General features: G+C 32.4%; 1 protein-coding gene across 1 annotated transcript; it reads right to left on the bottom strand.

Annotated features, from left to right (window-relative positions):
* Positions 1-622: 622 nt before the first annotated feature.
* On the bottom strand, positions 623-22,504 carry LOC146540312 (fatty acid synthase-like). Its single transcript, XM_085197884.1, has 39 exons — positions 22,427-22,504; positions 17,461-17,653; positions 16,577-16,697; positions 16,258-16,461; positions 15,968-16,084; positions 15,710-15,888; positions 15,388-15,530; positions 15,113-15,316; positions 14,792-14,978; positions 14,313-14,472; positions 13,757-13,926; positions 13,531-13,682; positions 13,099-13,282; positions 12,873-13,021; positions 12,565-12,749; positions 12,174-12,293; positions 11,971-12,080; positions 11,424-11,614; positions 11,175-11,323; positions 10,508-10,765; positions 10,293-10,407; positions 9,941-10,186; positions 9,307-9,738; positions 7,567-7,716; positions 6,986-7,092; positions 6,568-6,718; positions 5,232-5,403; positions 5,037-5,149; positions 3,979-4,143; positions 3,517-3,689; positions 3,290-3,439; positions 3,001-3,207; positions 2,800-2,914; positions 2,565-2,718; positions 2,340-2,490; positions 2,099-2,249; positions 1,727-1,903; positions 1,550-1,652; positions 623-1,308 (listed from the first exon to the last, which is right to left on the bottom strand). Exons 1-39 carry the CDS (start codon positions 22,487-22,489, stop codon positions 695-697), a joined length of 6,885 nt encoding a protein of 2,294 aa, XP_085054010.1. The 5' UTR covers positions 22,490-22,504; the 3' UTR covers positions 623-694.
* Between the last annotated feature and the right edge of the window lie 824 nt (positions 22,505-23,328).

The following is a 23,328-nucleotide window of genomic DNA, read 5'->3' as shown; positions in this document are numbered from 1 at the left end:
AATTTTCCTTCGATCATTTATCTAACCTATACACGACGCGGTGATCGACGGGTCTTTCACCAATAATTTCACGCACTCATCCAACAGGCATCGAATGGAAATGTAAAAGGCCCTATGGGAGATATCCATTGAAAAATAAAAGTTTGGGAAATAAAGGGAAAAAAATGAAAATAAAGCTTGGGATAAGTGCCCGTCAAAATTTTCAGAAAAATAAATAACAAAAAATTATTGTCCCTGTCCCTGTTCTTAATTCTCCAATCTATCAACATGATTAAAATAAAATGTACACCTTTGCTACTTATAAAGTTACAAAGTATTGAATATTTAGGCGTTGAGCTCCGCGGCTCAACACACTCATGTACTCGTACTTCTCATTGACCTACAATTTTGTTAAGCTGTTTTGCTTATATTAAATTTCGGTAAACTTGTATATTTATATAAAATTCCACAAATTTAAATATATTTTTATAAATGCAAAAGCTACTAAAACAGGCTACTTTAAACTTTCACATTTAATGGCTGAAGCGGCGAGCGTTCGCTAGTATACATATATTCCAGACACAATTTGGTTTCACTTAAAATAAAAGATTTATGAAAGGTTTGTAGATAAGAAACAAAGTGGTAGGTATTACAGCTTTATTTCATAACCCGAAACATAAAAATGTAAACAAAACGTTAAGTATTCTTTGTAGGATCAGTAGTCTTCGGAAGTATTAGGAGCGTTAGCGTTAGTCATAAATGTATCTGCATTTAAAATGTAAGTTTCACAAAGATTCTTACAATTAAAAGCTTCTAAAATATCATCATCCAGGTGGCGATTAACAATAGCACTGCACTGCAGGTTCTGTGCAGCAAATGCGAAAGGCGAGTCCAATTGATATTCTATGACTTTTTGTAGGGAGTGTTTTTGTAAAGCAGAGACATTGCTCTCGTTGTACTGATTATGAGCTGATAAAGGTTTCAAAGATATAAGCTGTGACCGAAGTTGCCGTGGCTCCTCATTGTATCTTCGAGCTTGTACGATTCGTCCATACGCCGCATTAATAAGCTCCTTAGCGTATTGATTAGAATGCATGATTTGGCCACTCATTAAGTGGACGCTCAAGGACAGTTTTTCCTCCCATGACAGATTTTTTTGGAGAACGTTGTTTAAATCTTCTGTGATTTCTGAACAGACCAAACTAAACATATGACGCAGAATAGCATCTTGCAATTCTTCTTCTGTTTTAAAGTCTTTAAGTTTTTCTTCAAAGACTGCTTGAATGTCACTGGGGGCACCACCGATGCAGAAAACAGTGCCAGTAATACCTGAAATAGATATAACATTAAATACATTAATAATAGTTTTGTACAAACGAGATAACTATCTGATTTTATATACAAAAGAATTGGCAGAAGGCGAAGTAATAGACTTTTGCACAAACTTTTGGTTTTATGTATATATTTTTAAAGTTATTGTAATTTTTTGTAGAAATAGAAAATAACCAATACATTATTGTAATATTTTTAATCATGTGGCTGTGCAAATGTTATATTAAAATGTCTATACCCTGATCTTCCAAGATTGCTGCCATTTCTAGAGCAACTAAAACACCAGTTTCGTATCCCAGTAAATAGAATCCATTCTTTAATTTCGCCTTCTTTACGAGGACCTGCAAACACAAAATAAATTAAATTCAAAAAAGTTAAATTTGCCATCATTGTATGTATATTATACACAACAAACCTTTGCATATCTATCTGCCATTTCCTGAATAGTTTCATTAGGATTATCAAGGCCCGATTGCAGCACGAGAGCAGGTAATTTGAGACGCTCGCATAAAATTTGGAAACGCAAATGAACACCTTCAACTCCTGGCACCACGCATAAGCATGTTTGGTTGACATCAAATTCATCGTCACGCTAAAATATAAAATGTAACTTTATGAAGAAAATGTACAAAGGAGGTCACGAGTATGTAACTTATAGATCTACGAAACGAGGTTTATTATAAAAAGCTAAATAACAACTAATTTCTGCTTTGTAAGTATCTTTAAAATACCATATTTGTTATGATGATTCTTGTTTGGATAAGGTAACGTTTGCCGGGATACTCACCATTGCTGAACTAATTACTAGTGTTTGTAAAAACACCATTTCTGTCGTGGAAAGAAGTTCGTCATTATCAACATGTGATAAAAATGTCGCCAAGCCGTCAGTTTCTTTATGTGTTATTTTTGATATCATCTGGTTATCTAATGCATGTAGTCTGTTAAAATAAATAATAAAAAGAGTTTTAGTATATGTAATTGATAAAGACATTGTGTTTTTGTTTTTATTATTAAAACATAATACATACGTTTGAACAGTTCCTGATGATAAATTACTTTTGTCTAAATTTATATGATGTGTATCTTTCAAGTAAACTCGAAATATATCTAATTTTGTAGAATCGTGGCATAAATCTCTGATATTAGTGTCTTCTGGTATATCATCTGATATATTGATTCCTACAAATATGTGACATAAATAAACAATCAAATCAAAAGACATAAAATTCAATTAATAGTACGTGACGAAATACCTGCTATTCTAGCAAACTCTTGCACCAAAGAAACTTGAGAAGAATCATGCAAAGAATGTACTAGTACAGTATGTTCTTTAAGGCATAATGCTTTCTCAATGGCGTCGATGGCATTTAAAGCCGAAATGGCATCATCATTTTCTCTATTATGGTCCTGCAAAATATATGCAAGTACGTAAAATGTAAATTTCGACAGCACAATAGTAAAAATATTATGACCTTTACATTATTTTACCTTTTGAATGAATTTTAAAGCGGGCAAACTGATCCAGGTGAGCTTATGGCTATTTATTGTAGACACGATTTGATCACTGGATTTATTATCACCAATGTTAATAACAGCAAAATATCTACAATAATAAAAAAATATTTACGCACTGATAAGATTTAATGTAAAATAAAATATATGACGATGATAACTAGAAATGGTACTTACTTTAAAATTGAACCTAATTTTAATGACAATGAATTGACTTGCTCTAGCATTTTCTTGCTATTTTTACCTATTGTGTTACCAGAAAAAATATAATATACTCCTTCAACACTCGGTAGTAATTTGGTATTATCCAAGACGTTTATTATATTTTGATTAAAGGCATTCTCTGAAAGTGATTCCACGTATACTCCTTGCTTTGCCCACATTCTATAAAACAAAATGAAGAGTTTATAATTATGTTACATTTAATAAAATATTCTTTTATATAAACTTGGATAATGTCATCTACCTTAATTTCATTGATAAACAATTGGATGTATTTGAAGAAATTAGTATAATTTTTTTAGCACCTCGGCTTACTAATCTGTCAATTAATTTCAATCCCAGTAATCCATTTTCTGATACAACTAATTGTGCCAATTTCGGAGAACAATTTATTCTGAAACAAAACGAAGTAGCTAAGATTTTTTAAATAAATAATTGTTTTAGAGGCCTCTTAATATATACGTAATATACCTGGTCTGAATGTAAGGAAGTTCTTCATTTATGCTCAGTAGCACACGTCCACGATGTCGGCTGCTGGCTTGAAGAGAGTATGCGCGAGGTGCATCTAGTGCCGAATATGTGATATGTGTCAGAGGACGAATGTATCCACGAGCAATACCCTCGCTCAGCATTAGTTGCAGATTCTAGAAAATTTCAAATCATATATAACATTTATTTTATTAACGTTTTCAGACGATTATTCAAAATTTCAAGGATGAAAGAAAGCTGATGTAATTTTTTTTTTAAAATGTATTCACGAGGATATGACAGTTGGTTAACATGATAAGTGTAATTCATTTGATTAGATTATTAAATTCAATGAAACTATCTACATATACATTATACATACATATACTGCTTGCTTAACTCACTTTGCAACATATTTCTTAACAATAATAATTTAAAGTAAAAATAGATCACTGTAACATTTACCTGTAGTTCATTAGATCTTGGATTTTCTAGCATTGAACCCAAATTAAGAGAAGTATAAGATATTCCTTTTCTTAAATTTTTCATTCCCAAGTTATACTTTTCCTTGTGCAGCAACAGGGATGTGTCAACTACTGTTCCAGATGTAGCGCAGCAATTAAAAGAAGTCTAAAAAAATATTAAATTAAAACATTTGTTCTTAATGACTAACGCCCAATGTTAATAATCAATCCTAATGCATAAATTGCAACCATAGATTGAAATAGACAGAGATGGAGGTAGGCATGCAGGTTAGTGATTGGATAGACATGTCGGACAGTACGAGATTGACGTTAACTGGAGATAGGAGATACATTATTAACATTGGGCGTTAAACAATAACATTTCAGACATCGTCTTAAACAACACTACCTGGAACAGTCTATAAACTGATTTTATTACACTTAGTTTATGTATGAATATTTGTGTATGTATATATGTATCTATGTATATATATATATATGTATGTATGTATGTATGTATTAATCTATTTATGTAAGTTTATTTAGGTATACGTTTGTAAGAGATATTTTAAGTAATACTATACTTTTTGCACCGTTCTGCGTTTGTGTTTTATATATCCTGTATTGTCGGTTGTCTGTAAGAGATCGCTCTTAGCGATAAGGCCGCCATTGCACATTGATCTTATATGTACTGTGTAAATCAAATGTATATTCCAATTGTAAAAGTGCAATAAAGTGTTATTATTATTATTATTATCATGCTTTTTCAGGTAAAAATAAATAGTGGAAGCAATCTCTATCATCTGCATTTACCTATCGATGTACAAATCACCCTGTATATACATATATACTGACTATTAATGAAACAAATTAATAATACTGATTTACTGAAAGATTTAGCAAAACCATCTTTAAATCATATATTCGAGCGTAAATCATTATTTAGAAATTTGAAACTGTAAGTAAGTAAGTAATTAAAAGTAAGATTACGGAATACATCAAAATTAAAAAGATATATGAATTCAGATAATAAAAAAATCTTTATATACTATAGCTTACATTTTTAAACTCTCCTTTTACACATGATACTATTAAATTACAACCTAAACCCTTGGTAGCATTTAAGACCATATCACCAAAGCTACTGTCACGTGAATTTCCGATATTATTTTCTGAAATGGAAATTTATTGTTAATGCATATACATGAATAAACGTCATTGTTATTTATAATGTTCAGTAACATTCAATAATACCTTTTAATTCTGGGAAAAGTCTTTGTAAAAATCTTTTTTTCTTATTATCGCTAACAGTAGTAAAAACTTCACAACCGAATGCCAAAGCGATCGATATAACAGCCTGACCAAGGGCTCCGGCACCACCATGAACTAAAACTTGGATTCCTGGCTTCAATTTTCCCTTGATACACTGAATATAAATAAAATATGTTAAAAATTTTAATGTAAAATCATCTGGATCTCCTCTAAAGATGGGCGTTCCACGAGGATCTATACTTGGTCCCCTTTTATTTCTTCTTTATATTAACGATCTGCTTTTTATGTGAAGAACCTATGTGATATTGTACTTTTCGCGGATGATACCTCTTTAATATTTAAGGTTGACAGAAATAAAATAAACTATGACGAAGTGAATAGTGCATTATCGCATATTCTTCGTTGGTTTGATGTTAATAATCTAATGTTAAACGCTAAAAAAACGAAATGCATCGAGTTTGCTTTACCAAATGTTAAAAAACATAATTTTAAGCTAATAATTAAAGGAGAACCTCTTAATGTGTCGGAATCAGCTATTTTCTTAAGTGTTACTATAGATTCAAAACTCCAGTGGAACGCTCATCTGGAAGCACTTGCAGATAAACTCAGCTCTGCCGCGTTCGCAATTAAGAAAGTAAGACAAATGACGGACGTTGAAACTGCCCGACTAGTCTACTTTAGCTATTTTCATAGTATTTTATCTTATGGAATGCTGCTATGGGGCAGTGCTTCAGATATCAATTCAATATTTATTCTCCAAAAAGGAGCCGTGAGATATATTTATAATCTATGAGCTCGAGATTCTCTGCGAGATGTTTTCAAAGATGCAGGTATTATTACAGTCGCTTCCCAATTTGTATATTATAACATTCTCTTTGTCCGACAAAATATACATTGTCAAAGTTTTCGTCTCCAATAAGTAAATAAATCTTTTATGGGGCTAAGTATACGTGTATATAATAAAATTCCACAGTGTATTCTTAGTTTGCTACTACCAAAATTTAAAATATCTGAAAAAAAATTCTAACAAGTAAAGCTTATTACACTGTTGAAGAATATTTAGAGGATAAAAATGTATTGAATTAATGTCTATTGAATGTCAGGCAGGACAGCTGCCAGCTAATGTAATAGTAAAATATACCTTTGACTTTGAAAGGAGCAACTGTTGAGTTTCTTGCCGGCTCTTCTCAGCAGAACTGCCTTCCGAACCGGCTTCGACGATTCAAAAGTGCTTTTATAGTTTATTTGAATAAAGAATATTCTGAATTTGAATTTGAAAAAATTAAATTAAAAAACTATACTTAATAAATGATATTACCAAGCTATAAAGGGCAAGACAGTATGCCAATGGAACGGTAGCAGCATCTTCCATACTCCAATGTGCTGGTACAGGCCATAGAAGTTCTGGTTGCACATTTACGTGTGTACGAATTGATTCAGATGTTGCAATTCCCATTACGCGAGCCCCACTATCAAATTAAGAAATATAAATGAAAAAATCTATTGATCGTAACTTATATCGTATATTGTTTGATTTTTAATTATTTTTATATTCACGCTGCATCCCGCACACAGCAAGGTAGGCAGAGGGAACCTAGTGTTAAGATACTCCGTTCCCCAATTTGTGTCAAATTCCGGAGGAACTGCGTGTTGAATGGCGGAACTCAACGCTACCTTTTGCCTCGACACCAGAGGAAAGAAATCAATATTAAATAAATAAAATAATTTTTGTTTACCCTTTAGTTGTTCCGCTGAAATCAAAAAATTGAATATCTTCTTTATTAAACGCAGTAGTTCCTATTTTCTTTTGGACTTCGATGTCGTTTACTCCAGCATAATGCACCTATAATATTTATAAAAAAAAAAAAATTCTACTATTTCGGATTCTTTTAGCCTCCGAGGTAAGCCCGGGAACCCATTTTATAAGGGTGACGTGTCTGTGTATATTTGTATCTCTATGTCTCTGCATATATACGTAGCTTCCTAGTGGATGAACCAATTGATCTAGTTTTATTAACTGAAAGGTGATTTAATCGACCTTATTCTTTACCAAGAATAAAAAAATATGTTCAGCCGTTTGAAGATCATCAGCTTTGTATGAGCAACTTTCACGTCACTTTAACAATATTTTCTACAAAAAGTAACTTTGCTACTGAATTATTATCTAGAATCTAATTTAAATTTATAGGTGAATTTAGTATCTACATAGATTTTATAATGTTATCGTCTTAGAATGTAAATAGAAGATGATGTCGGGGTTTTTCAGAATTTTTCATTTGATAATATCATAATTATTTCGTAACATTTAGTTAGGTACCTTAACATTTATGCCTTTGGCATCTGACTCTGAGGCTTCTGTCCAATGCAGAGAGTTCAAATCCCCTATTCGTTCAATTTCAAGTTCCAATTCTCGACCTTTAACAAGGGTTTCTTGTATTGGCAAGTAATATTCACCACCCCATTGGCCCTGAAACAAATCAGTAAATTTATAATATAACATTAAATTCGTATCGCAATAAGAGTGACTGTAAACGATAGTTGAGGGCTCGATACCTATTCGCCTGTTTATTTTCCTATAAATTATTTATTATTCCCCGCTCTAATAAGACAAAATGCAGTGTTCCATCACTCGTTACGCAATGTCTGCACACATCAAGTCTGCAGCATCAGGTTCTCTTTGCCTACCGTTCTATATGCAGGATAAAATTGAAAAAAAAAAACAAAACGGTTCAAGTGAAGTAAATATTTGATTATCCATATAATGTAAGGGGCGTGCCCACTGTTCTCTACGTTCATCAACCCCCTATTGATTTTTCTATAATGAAAATAAATATTAACCTTTAAGTATGGACGTCGCGTCTCACTGACCCATCTAGGTCTATGAATTCTACAAATCGGTCACTTCTCGGTGACCTCCGCCACTGAGTCGCTCAGTACCTTTCGTATTAATGACAAAATGAATGTAGATAGCAGTGATTGTGTCTCTGGGTTCAAAACACGTGAGTATTTAACTTTTTAAACGGGACCTGGGTCTGCCAGACCCAACGTCCATGTTTCCCATACATAATGATTTCGAAACACCATATATTTTTAAAATATTGCAAAATATACTTTAATATTTTAATTGTATTATTTGGATTCAAATGTTTTTATTGTTATATAACATATATTATTTTGCATTATTTGTTATATATTTTAGTAATATAAATATTATTTACTTAAAAAAGATTCAACTTTTTTAGTTTTTATGATAAAATGGTAAAAAATGATCGACCAAGCACGTCAGGGACCAAAATATCGGTACTTTATAATCAACATCAAGCAAAAGAATTGGACGACGACATTTTATAAAGAAAATAGCACTTTATCAAATAAAAAGACGCGTTTCGTATACTTAACTACTCTAAGAATTGAGAATGACTTTGACTCGCGTTTCGCGATCTGATCTATCATTTATTGAACATGAAGCTAAAAAAATAGTTTTGGGTTCTTGAAACACATGTACACTTTGCTCCCATAAGATATATAGAAAGACAACACATACTTATGTTGACTGCAATCGTCCTGTTAGCCAACAATGTTGAAAGCCATTGTGTATCGATGTTCAATTGTCCTTATCTTGAGGTGTTGTGAAAATTTTTATTTTATACCATAAGATGTTATTTTTCTTTACTTTTTAATTTTTACGTTAATTATTAGACTTTATATTTTGTTAAAAAAATATTTATTTTATTATCTGTCTTTTTTTATAGTATTATTTTCTTAAGAGTCATCCCATGTGGCCAAAGACTGAAATTGTGACTTTAAGTTACTTAAATCGTTGTGATGCGTAAAGTTTAATAAAAGTCGATTTTATTTATATTGATTTTGTTTGATTTGAGGCTATTCATGTAAGCTAAAACATAAAATTGTCTTCTTCCTTTAAAAAACAGACGGAATATGACCAATAAATACACTGGTCTGACAGACCCGACGTCCATATGTGTGTTATAAAAAAATCACGTCCATAGTTAAAGGTTAACAACGATTGTAATATCATACATTTTATACTACTTACATTTTTAAGGATATTCACGTCCAAATCAGTAAAAGGTTGATCCAGAAATTGATCACTCGATAATTTGCCATTGATCATAATTAAAGTTATCTTACGGCCTTCTTCGGTTTTCCATTTCTTCACTATAGATTGTAAACCAGCTAATGGTGGGTACGAAGTCAGCAAGATAAGACGTTGATTTAGCGGTATTGCTGATCTTCTTGAAGTCAGTAAGGCAAGGTCTGATTCTGTTTTAACTGTGACAGCACTGGTACCTAAATTTGAAACAACGGGACGCCATATCACAAGTTCCAACACTGTTGACTTAATAGTATGTGCACAAATACTTTTATATAGTATTGATGGTCGGTCATTCAGAATTTCTGATCTATATTTTTCGTAACTGACTACAAATGTTTGACATTTCAGATTTTGGTGAAGTAACTGGCACATCTGTAAAAATAAATTTATATAATAACAAAAATTAATGTAAATGTAAGTTTATTGTATGTTGATGAGTGTTTCTTTATAAATATTCATTTATAAACCGTTTATTTCATTGGGAAAAGCTGAGAATGAAGTTATACAAGGTTTTCTTCTTGCATATGAAATTTAAAAAAACGTGAAAAGAAAAAATAATAAAAATTAAACTTACATTATTGTCAGTTGATAAATTTGTCACTAAAACTAAATCGAATTCATTCGATAATACATCTTTCTGTAAGAAATTATCTCTATTGACACTCAAAAATGTTACTCGTACTCCTGGTGTTTCAGAAATAATTTCATTAATTTCTAAAAAGTCACATTTACTGTTTTCAGATATTTCTAAGACATTTAGTTGTTGCTTGTTTAAGTTCTGTGCAACAATTTGTATATAAGATGAAAGTGCCGACGTTTTCTACAATAAAAAATGTGTTTTTTACATTACATATGAGGAATGATAAGAGAATAAATAGTAAGGATTAATAAAATATCAATAACAGCAAAGTTAATTGTATGCTTACATCTATGTAGTTTGTGGAGTAATGTGGAACAAATCGTAGAGCTTTAAATCCGATATTTTTATTGATGGACGGTAAATCGTTGAACCTTAAATGATTTATTATAATACCACCGCATCTAAAATATTGACATTTTTATAAAATTTACATAAATAAAAAACTTAAAATAAATAAATAATAAATTTTCAATTTTATTATATTTTAATATCCTGCTTTACCTGGTATAATCTTGGATTTCATATATTTTAGCTGGGACTACGTTTACGTCGTCTACCTTGTTATTGTAGTAGAGAGCGTGCTCATTTACATCAATTATCATCTTTCTTATAAAATTAAGCTGAGATACTGTTTCATGAACTCTTCTCAGCATGTTTAGCTGAAGCATACCATCTATGAGAGTCACCCAATTATTATTCCATTTTAAATTTGCTTCAGATAGTGACAAATTGGCATTGTAAATACTACAAAATTCTTTACTGAAAAATTGTTATTAAATTATTAATAGATAAATTAATGTTAATTTGCTTTTAGGGATTGTATAAAGAAAAAATCCTAACGTACCAATTTCATAGAAAAAAATCATTACAACTTTGTTTTGCAAAAACTTACATTTGTTAAGATTATTATTATTGCTAGAAGGTTAAGTAGAGGATACCTCGGAACCTAAACTTAAGACACTATTCCCATTAACACACTTCAGTTCCGCACTTTCCAGTAAAATTTCCAAGTACTGCGTGTTGAGTCAACTCAACGTCGAATTTTACCTCGTCATTAGAGCGAGAAAATGAAATTTTTTACAAGTTGTACTTTAATCATGAAATTGGCAAGGAATCCTCAAAGAACTCGCACTTGACAGGTTATTTATATAGTATTTTGAAAACTTACGAATAATTATAATCCCTTGTTGAAAAGAGTGTATATATATCGTCTGTCTTCATTTGCATTTCGTCGTTAATTTTTAATTCATATTTATCTGTGCCTTCTATTTTTCCAGTTATGTAACCTGTCACTACGTAAGTACTTTCATCTAATACCTAATCATATAAATATTATTATTTAAGTAAAATAATCAATAACTTAATTAAATAAAAAAATCTTCAAAAACTCAATTAAATCTCATATTATATTGCTTACTTCGAAACGACCCGTTCCTCGATGTAAAGTAAAGTTTAAGCGCAGGTTGTGCTGATCACGAAGAAGCGGTTGTAAATAAAAGTGCACGTCATTAAATTGAACGGACAGCTGCTTTTTTTCAACACCTAAAACCATTGCTAGTGTATCCCAAACTCCAACCAGCAAAGCAGAAAATGGATACAAGTTCTTCTCTAAAAAAAAACATTTAAGTTACAGCTATTATTTACTATAATTTTATATTGTTATTATTAAAAAAAAACAATTCTATGAACCTAAGTAAATGGACGTCAGTCTCATGAAGCGTGTGAAAATAATGGTCTAAGTTTGAATGCGAAGAAAAAATTTTTAAAGATATGAAGAATGGACGGCATACAAGATAAGCATAAATGTGTAAGATATTAAAAAAAAGTAAATGAAGTGGGATACATGCGTGAAATTCAACGAACGAATTGAAAAAGATATGCAAAGACTGAAGCGATGGGCGCTAATTTCTGTATGGTTATCCCGCTAGGGACAAAAATTTAAATAAAGGTCGTTATCCACTTACCTCTAATAATGTGACCTTTTAAGTAAGCGTTCTCATCATCGTGAGTGGATATAACTAATTTAGTAGCGGCCGCTGTTTTTCTATGAGCTGACACATATAAAGGTAAGTTCCTGTAAATTACATTTTCAAAATATACTGTGCAAATCTAAACGTCATAACTAAATACAGTTTTCATATAAAAGTATATTCTTACTAATATTTACCATCTTTCATTATGTGCCCATTCCACTAAATGTGATAACATTGGTGTTCCAGTGGACACAGGAAATTCAATCTTTGGATAAAGCACTTCTATTTTAGGATTAAGTCCTCCCATGTAGAGCCTGCAGAAAAGTCAAAACTATTGTGTAAAGTAACATTATAAATTTCGTTACGGTTCAATAAGCTACTGTCTTAATGCAGAATAGCGTCTCACTGTAAAAGCGACAGCTGCAGGTTCGATTCCCACACAGGGGTCAAGTCAATATATAAAATATTTATTTAAACTGAGCGGAAACGAGGAACAAAATGTCTAAACAGTACATTTCCACTGTACCTGCCATTAGGGAAAAAAGTGAAGTAAAAAACACTACAGCTGAATTTAACTCTACTTACTTTCCAATAGCATCAAGTAAATGTTGTACATTATCAGGGTGCCCGCGCCTAGTAAGCGGTACGTGTTGGCAAGATTCAGGAAGCGACCGTTTGACGATAGCTTGTAATAATCCGTGTGGAGCAATCTCAATCACAATTGCATTCGGTGGAATCAGCCGCGATGTCTCTTCGAAGAGCACAGAGTTCTATCACGAACAAATTGAATATAAAATTAGATTTTATTAATTTATTCTCATTATATCATGTAAATTAAAAAATACTTCAAAATACTACTACTTTCGAATTTTATACTTCAAATGTTTTCTAACCAGTAAATTATTAGTATGGTATTCGGCTGAAGAATATTTCGCAATTTCTTCATCCCATCTGTCTTGTGGAACAGAAGTTGATAACCATTTGTTACTCCGAGGCTTTGGTGTTTGGATAACTTCACTTAAGTACTTAAGTAGGCCAGGACCTTGAAAAAAATATTATTAAGAAAAATAAATGCGATTACAGTTTGAATAAAATTTATTTTTTTAACTTATCGTTTACCTGCTTTAGAGATGTAGCGTGAATGATATGCAATATTTGAACACGGTACTTCTTTAGCGAAAATGCCTTTGGAAGTTAAGTGGGCCACAAATTCTTTCATTGCGACAGCTGGTCCAGATATAGTACTAGAGTCATGGCCATTATGGCAAGCCACTTCTATTTCTGGGGGACACATTTTCACAACCTACAACACATAGATTAAAGTATGCCTTAAATACTAACTAGAGGGAATAATTAAAAACGTTATTGATGATAACAGTTCCGGTAAACTTTATAAATTAATTTAATATTACTGTGACGGGGACAAGGGAATATATTGCGTTAAAACCAAAAATTTATTATAAAAGAAGATAGTAGTGGAAAAATTATTCCGCTGAATATATTTCCAAATGCAGAGTAGACATTAGTGAAGAAATATTAAAGAAAATACACCTGTTGATATCCAATACCGACTGCTGCCATAGAACCCTTGATAAATGGTGTTTGCAATGAGACCAATCCACGACTATAGGCAGATAAAATCATTTCTTCTGCCGTGAAACATCCATCAGCATACGCACATCCTAGTTCACCCACACTGTGTCCTACGAAAATTTATCGCAAATTGTATTCAAATTCTGCAGTCAAATTCAATTAAAAATATAAAATAAATGCATACCTATAATGTTATCAGGAACAATTCCCAAAGCTCTCAAAATATCGGTAAGTCCTATTTGAATCGCTGCGATTCCCACGAAGGAGTGTAGAATGTTATCAAACATATTTTTATCGCTTGAAGTTATTATATCAACTATATCAATTCCTTTGGGTTCTAAAGCACGTCGGCATCTATTTTTGTCAGTAAGTATAATATTTTACAAAAATGACTTAAAATAAATTTCAAATGTTTTTAGAATATATTTGGTGCAGTTGAGATCTTTCAAATCAAATCAGCTTCACGCTGCATCCCATACACAGCAGGGTTGGTAGGGGAAATCTGGTGTTTCTTAGTTATGCTAATTATTAAGTGGAATTCCAAAGTGAATACTACAAACTAATTTAGTTTCCTACAAAATTACATAGCTTCAGTTTTTCGGTATCGCTAGACAAGACAAAGCTTAATTGTAGATATTCCCATTTCTGGAGAAAATGAACATAGTAAATTAATACAAGGTTTCCTTTGTTCCCGTAAAATCTAAGGATAGACTTCAAGAAATATACGTTATTTATATTACCGTTCAATAGCAGCAGCAAATATTGGTATACGCATAAGTTCCTTTCCCATTCCTGCCCACTGAGATCCCATTCCACTATACATAAACCAAACAGGTCTCTTCAGGTCATCAAAATAGTCCGTTTTTTCGTTTAGGCTGATAGTACACTTAGTGTTGGTATCTGAATTATTGAAATACATATGAATATAACATGATTATATGTATATTATAAATATATAATCATATACATATGATTATTAGTTACACGTAACATTATGAAAACTTTATTTGAATACGAGTTGTATCTTGCAATTTTGTTTGCGTTTCATGAACATAAAATCTTTATGAATCTCGGGAAGTTCTTTTTCCTTTTCGCTTTCTCACGGATTCAACCCATTCCAAATCTCAATTATCTGCATGTAGTATGTGGCTGTGCGTTGTTTTTATGAAATTTAGTTAGCGAAGAGTTTCATATAAGCAAAATTGTAATAAAAACGTACCCAGAATTGCGTATCCTCTGCCCAAATGCCCCATGATACTTGTTTTGTGAATATTACGCAGTAACGCCAATTCTTCAGGGTCAATAGGACGTGTTTTTAAATCATAAATAATTTTTATTACGGAGGATTCTTGTCGACCTGATAGAGTTACTAGTTGAGGAATATCAGTTTTGTAACGAGAGAGATCCTATAACATGTAATTGAAATTCAAAATTTCTATATATTGAAAGATATAATAATTTATCATAATTTATCATATCATATATCATAATTTATTATTTGAAATATTTCATTCTTTATATTTAGATTATTATTCGTTACCTTGGGCTTATATTGGCCTTTCAATAATATATGAGCGTTTACACCAGTAACTGATAGATTATTAACAGCAGTATAAGAGTGATTGATCATTTCATGGTCGGTAACAACGCGCATTCGTCCTTCACGAAGAGCTGCAATATCCTGGCGAGGTGAGTCACAATGTAAATTCGCTGCAATTTGTCCAGTGTGGTAGGCCAAAAGCACCTGTTTTCATTAGAAAAATAATTTGGAGTAAAAGAAAAGGTTTCGTCAACTAATACAATTAACGGGCTTACCTTCGTTATAGCGGATATTCCTGAAGCGGCTTCCCCATATCCAATATTTGACATAACGCTACCTATTTTTAAAGTGTCACTTCTATTTTTGCAAAAAACTTCTTCGATAGCTTCTAGTTCAGATTTGTCAGCTTCATCAACAGCTATAAAATTGTTTAATAATATCAAAGTCTTAATTTTAATTAAATATATTATGACTTTAATTTCACGTATTATTTTATATTATGAAGGAAATTCTAATAACATAACAGACAAGAAAATAGAAAATTTTATTTCTATACTATTTTAAATATCTAAATTATTAAATAATGACTTCAAATACCTGATCCAAATGCTTCAACATATTCAACGGATTCTGGAGATATTTTAGCTTCGTCATAAAACCTTTTAAGAAAATTAGCTGTAATAGAAGGATTCCTGTAAAAACCAAACTTTGGTCCTCTTTCATCTGTTTCTAATGTTGTGAATTCACATTTAACGTAGGCAATTTCAGCATATACTCTGTAAAATGTCAATAATTAATAACATATGAAATTTGGTATAAATTTATATGGTAAATAGTGTAAGAAAAAATCTCTACCTTAAGGCATCTTTTGCTTTTTGCAAGAAAAGAATATTAATTGCTTCGGATTTGGCACACCCAGTGGCGTGAGAATCAAAAGATTTCGTTTTGCCATCCATACTTAATTGCATTATTCTGAAAAATATATATATAGTATTATAAAAATAATAGCTTATAATACGGCTAGTTACTTCAAAGACTATTTCGTATAACACGTGAAACGCCGTTATTTATTCTTTATCTCCTTGTCTCTCTACTCTGCTATATTGGGATACAATGTGATACTGGAAAAAGAAAAAATATAATACCTTGCATAATGAACTGAGGATTGTGGGTGTAAGCACAAGTTGGCTCCTCCAACAATAGCCGCATCGCATTCCCCTCGAGTAATCGCTAAGTAAGCCAGTTCTAATGCCCCAGCGGAGCTGCAGCAAGCCTCGTCTACGGCCATTGATGGACCTTTAGCATTCAGCCAGTACGAAATACGATTGGCGAACATTGTCTTACTGCATCTACATAAAGTAAATTAGTTTTAATATTGTATGGTCAAAACGCTTTTGGAATATATCATGAAATATTTCTTACTTATTTACGTTAATATAGTACTTTTTTTATTTTAAGTCTTACCCTGCAATACCAAAACCCGTCCTGGAACTGGCGACGTAAAAGCATGCCTTTTCAGTCTCAGAAAAGCAACTGCCGATATATACGCCAACTTTTTTGCCGTAAAGTTCGACGGGACTAACGCCTGAATTGAATAACGACATAAAAATTATGAGCTATCAAATTATGTTCAATTTTATAAAAGAAATTGAAAAAAAGTTTCTAAAAGTAAAAGTGATAACTTTAAAGAGAATCTATACATTGAAAATTGAAATATTGGGCAATTTAATGGAATTATAGCAATTTTGTCGAACTAATCACTATAAATTGATATATCTTTTTTATTTATGTACCCATTGAAATAAACAAAACATTAATGTTAAGGAAAGTACACCGAAATACAATAGTGAAAACTGCATTATAATCGCTACAGTCGTTTTTAAGATTAGCGTACGCGACACGCACAGACACATAGAATATTATGAAAAATCTTTGTTTTGTGTTTTATTATATTTTTATATATATAAATTTATTTATTCTCAGCGTGTATTTTTGACGGAGTGGGATTGTAGATGTTTTAATGTGGTTGAGGCAAGAGGTTGAGGTTGAGGTGGCCGTGTGCCAAGTTATTCATCATTATCAGTGTTTTTGTTTTGAACTTTGGTATACTTTCTGATTAATTTTCTTTGGGTGTTGTAATGGATTTCGTTGAAGTATTTCAAACTTGAAGCCAATCGTGGATGTAGGTACGATTCTTACTAGAGGAAATGACATTTTTCGAGGCAAACCGCGGCGTTGAGTTCCGCCGTTGAGAATGCGGTGGGAAGTGAGGAGTGGAGGGTCTTAACATTAGGCTCCCTCTCACCCTCACTGCTATATGCTGGATACAGCGTGAATTTCAAACTTACCAGCATCATAAATAGCTTGGTACGCCTGTTCCAATATTTTGCGTGCCATCGCGTCCATATTATTTCCTAGACGGTAGTGGACTTTGAAGAATTGTGCATCAAATAACATCAAATTAGGCACTTTGCCCGTGTATTGAGCTACCTCAGGATGTTCATATTGCCAACGAGAATGTTCTGAATTAACAGGATTAATCTGTAAAATATAATGATATTTCATATCCATCACGATCCAAATTTATTTAAAAATAAATTAGGAATTGAGATAAAAAACTGAGAAGAGAGGTTGATTTTTCAAGGGTCACACGCATGGGCGGTTCGCTCATCGTACGGTCGTGTGTATAAGATTCTTTTTTTTTGTTTTTAAATTCACCTACATAAAGAAAAAAAAATGGTTCAGTGTAAGAAGTGCAAACTTTTTGTGTCTGTAAATAAGGACGATACTATAAAGTGTAAGGGATGTGAATCCATCTACCATAAAAAATGTGCACCAAATATAAAACAGCTTGCACAGACGAGTACTTGTGAGAACTGTCAAAGCACTAGAACTAGTCCTCCACTGCCAAGAAATCCAGGTGGGAACGTATCCAGGGATGTAATACACGAGAAGGTGTTAGAAGATATAAACAAAAAACTCGAGGTCATCTACTGTGTGGAAAAAAAATTCAAGACCTGACGACTAGTATCGAATTTTATGCTGAAATGTACCAACATCTAAATGAGTATAAGAAAGAAGCACAGAAAAAGATAAAATCCTTAGAAGAAAAGAATGTATACTTAGAAAAGTGTAATACTGCCCTCGAAGAAAGGATCCAGGAGATAGAAACGCGGAAAAAAGAAAAAAACATAGAAATTCACGGACTAGAGAAGAGAAACGACGAGAATACAATAAAGGTGGTTAAAGATCTAGCACAAAAATTAAAATTGGACCCCAACGATATCGAAAATGCAAGGAGGGTAGGCCAAGAAAAATTAAATGATATTTCTTGTTAAAATCGTGCTGGTTACACTAAGATCTAAACATGCTCGGGACCAATGGACAGCAGTAAAAAAGGACCACAAAATAACTCAACACAGTATACAGCAATGGCAGCAGAAACAAAATATGAGAAATACTTTAAAACCAATGGGCTATCAATATGTTTGGGTTCAAAATGGTAATATCTTGGCAAAAAGGAGTAATGAAGAAAAAAATATATACAATATAAGATCGGAGCAAGATTTAAATAAGTTTGAGGGTAACAAATAAGTGCACTTAGCACTGTTGTTCTACACTAGGTGATTTTGTTCCATAAAATTCGATTTAACAAATTTTATTACAGCTGATTAAAATTTCAAACGTTACTGCGACATAGAAAAATTGAATAATGATTTGACATCAAATAAGAATTCCCTACACTTATTGCACTTGAATATTAGATCACTACGAAAAAAATTTAATGAGTTGCAAATTTTGTTGGAAAATTATAAACATAAAGTAGATATAATTGTATTGAGCGAAATAAATATAAAGGAAGAAGAATTAACTTTCTATAAAATATTAGGATATAATACACATATATATATATACAAAGGAAACTACCCGAGGAGGAGGTTTACTAGTTTATGCAAAAGATAAATTCCATCTAAACATCAAAATACAGAAAACTTCAGAGTTCGAGGTGATTCACGGACAGCTAACAGCAGGAAAAAGGAGGAAAAAGTATTACGCACATTTTTGCTATCTATAGGCCTCCAAATAGAAATAAATCACTATTCGTGGGACACCTGTCGAATATGATTAAATTTATTCCGAAATCTGAACACATGTGGTAATTGGTGACATGAATATAGACATTCTCAAAAACAAATTAAACCCGATAACTACAAGATACAAAAACACCTTGTGTGAACTCGGGCTGCAGTGCGTCATACCAAATGCAGAAACAACGAGCGAAGCGATCGTCGGCGGGCGCGTCGACGCATCTTGCCTGGACCACGCGTGGGTGCGAGCGAGACGGAGCGAGCCTACGCGGTCGTACGTGCTCGAGGCGGATCTGTCCGATCATCATGCCATCGGAGTGATTTTAAGTTTCCGTGCGAGTGTGACGACGAGAGCGACAGCTTAAACAATGACGTTAGTGTGCGTGTGCGTGAAGTTATTAATGATAAGTTAGTTAAGCAAAAACTCGATGATTATGATTGGACGCAATTACTGGGATATACTTGTCCGGTACAGTTATATGAATGTATCAATGTAGTATTTTAACAAATTTACAAAGAAAGCACTATAATTGTTGTTCCTAAAAGTAATAAACGAAAAACACAACCGTGGATTAGCAATTGTTTAGGTATTATGATAAAGCGTAGGGCTTACTTGTTTAAAATATGGAAAGCGGATCCAAAGAATATGTGTAAGCGGTTAGATTATACTAAATTTAGAAACAAAGTGAATAAACTTATAATCGAGGCAAAAAACAAATTTAGGCAAAAAGAAATAAAAAAATGTAACGGGGACTATAGGAAAATATGGTCGAATATTAATTGTTGGCTCGAAAGGGAGAAAGCTAGTCTCGACGATGTAATAATAAAACATTTAGGCAAAACTGAAAGTATTAGGCAAATATGTACAAATTTTGGAAAAACTTTTACGGAAGAAATAAAAAAAATTAAACATGTATGTAACGTAAAATTCTTTGATAGGAACACTTATGTGCAGCCGAGTTTGGTGAGTTTTAGATTTAATACAGCAGTGGCGTAGCTAGGGGGGTGCGAGCGGTGCGGTCGCACCGGGCATCAAAAGGAAAGGGGCATCAAAGTCGACGATCACTTTGTTTTATTTTTTTTTAGATCTTAGACCATTTTAAAGGGCATCAAAAGGAAAGGGGCATCAAAGTCGACGATCACTTTGTTTTTTTTTAGATCTTAGACCATTTTAAAGGGCATCAAGTCCGCTAAGCCGCACCGGGCATCAAACGGAAAGGGGCATCAAAGTCGACGATTGTTTTTTTTTTTTTAGACCTTAGACCATTTTAAAGGGCATCAAGTCCCCTAAGCCGCACCGGGCAGCAAATACCCTAGCTACGCCACTGTAATACAGTCAGCTCGCTCCAAGTTAAAAAATGTATAGACCGGTTATCGTGCGAAAAGGCACCAGGTTTGGATACGATCAGGGTAAAAGATATAAAATATGTGTATGAACAGATAAGTGGTGTTATTGCTAGATTTATTAATTTGAGTGTAACCACGGGTGTTTACCCTGACCAACTAAAAAAAGCCATTATACGTCCCATTTATAAATCGGGAAATCACCTGGACTATTCTAACTACAGGCCAATAGCCATATTGTCTATTATTCACATAATTGTATTATTGTAGTCCAAATTAGTGACTTCTTAGAGAGTTATGATGTATTGTCGGACGCTCAACACGGTTTTTGAAAGGGGCGCAGCACTGTGACTGCACTAACTAACTTTGCTGATTACATAAACAGCTGTCTGGACTCCGGTGAGCAAGTGATAACGGTTTGTATTGACTATAAAAAAGCCTTCGACACATTAGACCACAATGTTTTGCTTAAGGCGATGGACGAATGCGGGATACGTGGTCTACGAACACATGGTTAAAGAATTATCTAAGTAATAGAAAGATACAGACTGTTGTTGCTGGTGTAACCGGAGAAGAAATGGACTTGAATCTAGGGGTCCCGACCGGATCAGTTTATGGACCGGTGGGGTACCTGATGCACGTAAATAGCGTATCTAATGTTGTAGACAAGTGTCGGGTGACCTATGCCTCAAAAGATATATCGTTTGTAAAAACTACATACAAATGGATTTTGAAAACGTCACTAAATGGACACATGATAACGGAATAATTATAAACTTTGAAAAAACTAAATGCATGTATATACACTCGCCGTATAACAAAAAATTACCAAAGAAGAGCTAGAAATAGTATGGCATACTTATGACTGTCTTCATAGTAATAAAAAAAAATGTAACTGTAACAAACTAGAATTCGTTAATACAATCAAGTACTTAGGTTTAAAAATTGATAAAAAATTTTATTGGAAATCTCATGTAATAGATATTTGCAATAGGCTAAGATGTGTACTGGGGAAGTTTTACCAGTTAAGTAAAGTATTAAATAAAGAAACGCTACGCATTGTATACTACTTAGTTACGGTCTCAGCGTGTATGGGCGGACATTCATAACATACTTAAGGGATATAAAGCAACTTCAAATACGTTTGATCAAGTTTTTGGTTGGTAAAAAGATAAAAGAAAAATGTCGTGGAGAGTATGAAAATCTATTTTCAATTTGTGGAATTTTACCAGTAGACATTAAAGTAAACTACTTAATAAGCATAGAAAAATTGTATACTAATAAATATAAGGAGACGATTGAGAATAAATATAATACTAGGAGGGTCGGGAAAAAAAGAATTTTTTGAGCCAACTGCGGAAAATTATTTTGGAAAGAGAACAACAAGGTGCATGGAATCTCAAAGAATCAGACAAGGCCATAGATTATTAATTTATTTTTTGTTTTTTTTGTTTGTATTACATATGGAATATATAGTACAGGAATAGACGTAATATAGAATATATAGTACAAAGATAGATATAACATAGAATAGATATGGTATAGGAATAGATATAATATATAAGATTTGTTGTTTTTTTTGTGTTATGTATGTATGGTTAAATTATAAGGGTTGGTATAGTAGTTTAGATTAATGTAGTAAAGTAAAGAGCGCTTTTTTTATATATTAAGATTGTAAAAAATAAATAAATAAATAAAATAAAATAAAATGTGACTGTGAACGTAACAAGTTGTGGGTTCGATTCCTATTGTTGCCATTCAACACGAAATGCCTCCAGGATACGGTGAAAAGTAAAGAGCAAAGCGAAGTCTAAATACTAGGCTCCCTCTGCCCATACTACATACGGATATAGCATTCACAAATAAACTTTATAAATCTCACCTTATTGTATAAAATGTTCGAGAGTTCCTTTACACTATGAGATTCAGGATATAAACCTGACATTCCCGTTATGAACACTTTTTCTCCAGTTCTCTCACATCTATTTTTCTGATCCATTTCTTCATGCTTCATATAAGTAGTCGTTATAGGAGCCATTTTCTATAAAGCGAAATTAAATCTAATTAATATTATTTTGCAGAAAAACCTAGATTTGTTTATAGAATGAGGACTATGAAAAATATATATATAAAAGTAATAATTACGCTGGGTAAGGATATATGTACATACCTTTTAAAAAAAACTTATACTGAAAAAGGATTCTGTTACAACCACTTTCGTCCACAACAGGAATTCTTCTAAATCTATAAATTCACTGCAAGCCCTATAAATAAAATAATAGTACTCTCATTTGAATTTTGACTATAAATTTAATTTAACCTTTACTCTTAAGCTATTAAAATTTAAAATATCAATAGTTTACGTATATTTGAATATATTATGATAATGGAAATTTGTTAAGTTCAAACACCGTAGATGTCACATATAATTTCTTCCAGACAAAACAATATTTTACAACTTCAGTAAGTACTAGCGACATGGTCGCGGCTTCGCCCGCTTTAATTACGGGATAACTTATTTAGTACTGTTTTGCATTCGTGTTCTAATGTGTGATTGTAGCACCTTTATATATATGATTTTAATGTGAATTTTATATTTTATTTTTGTTTTTATAATAAAATACACAACTTATGTTGATATTAATAGTACCTACTTTGAGCCTTACCATACATCGATTCAGTATTCTTTGTGGTTTTTCGAATTTAATACAGATTATGTTACACCCCGGAATTATCATATCGGAAAATAGAAATTTTAGAATTGGTTGCATATAGATGAATCAT

The sequence above is a fragment of the Heliconius melpomene genome, chromosome 2, assembly GCF_056956725.1.
Source record: "Heliconius melpomene rosina isolate 202511_hmr_F chromosome 2, ASM5695672v1, whole genome shotgun sequence".
Classification (NCBI taxonomy): domain Eukaryota; kingdom Metazoa; phylum Arthropoda; class Insecta; order Lepidoptera; family Nymphalidae; genus Heliconius; species Heliconius melpomene.
Note: the sequence above shows the minus strand (reverse complement) of the source record. Positions and strands in the feature narration are given on the sequence as shown.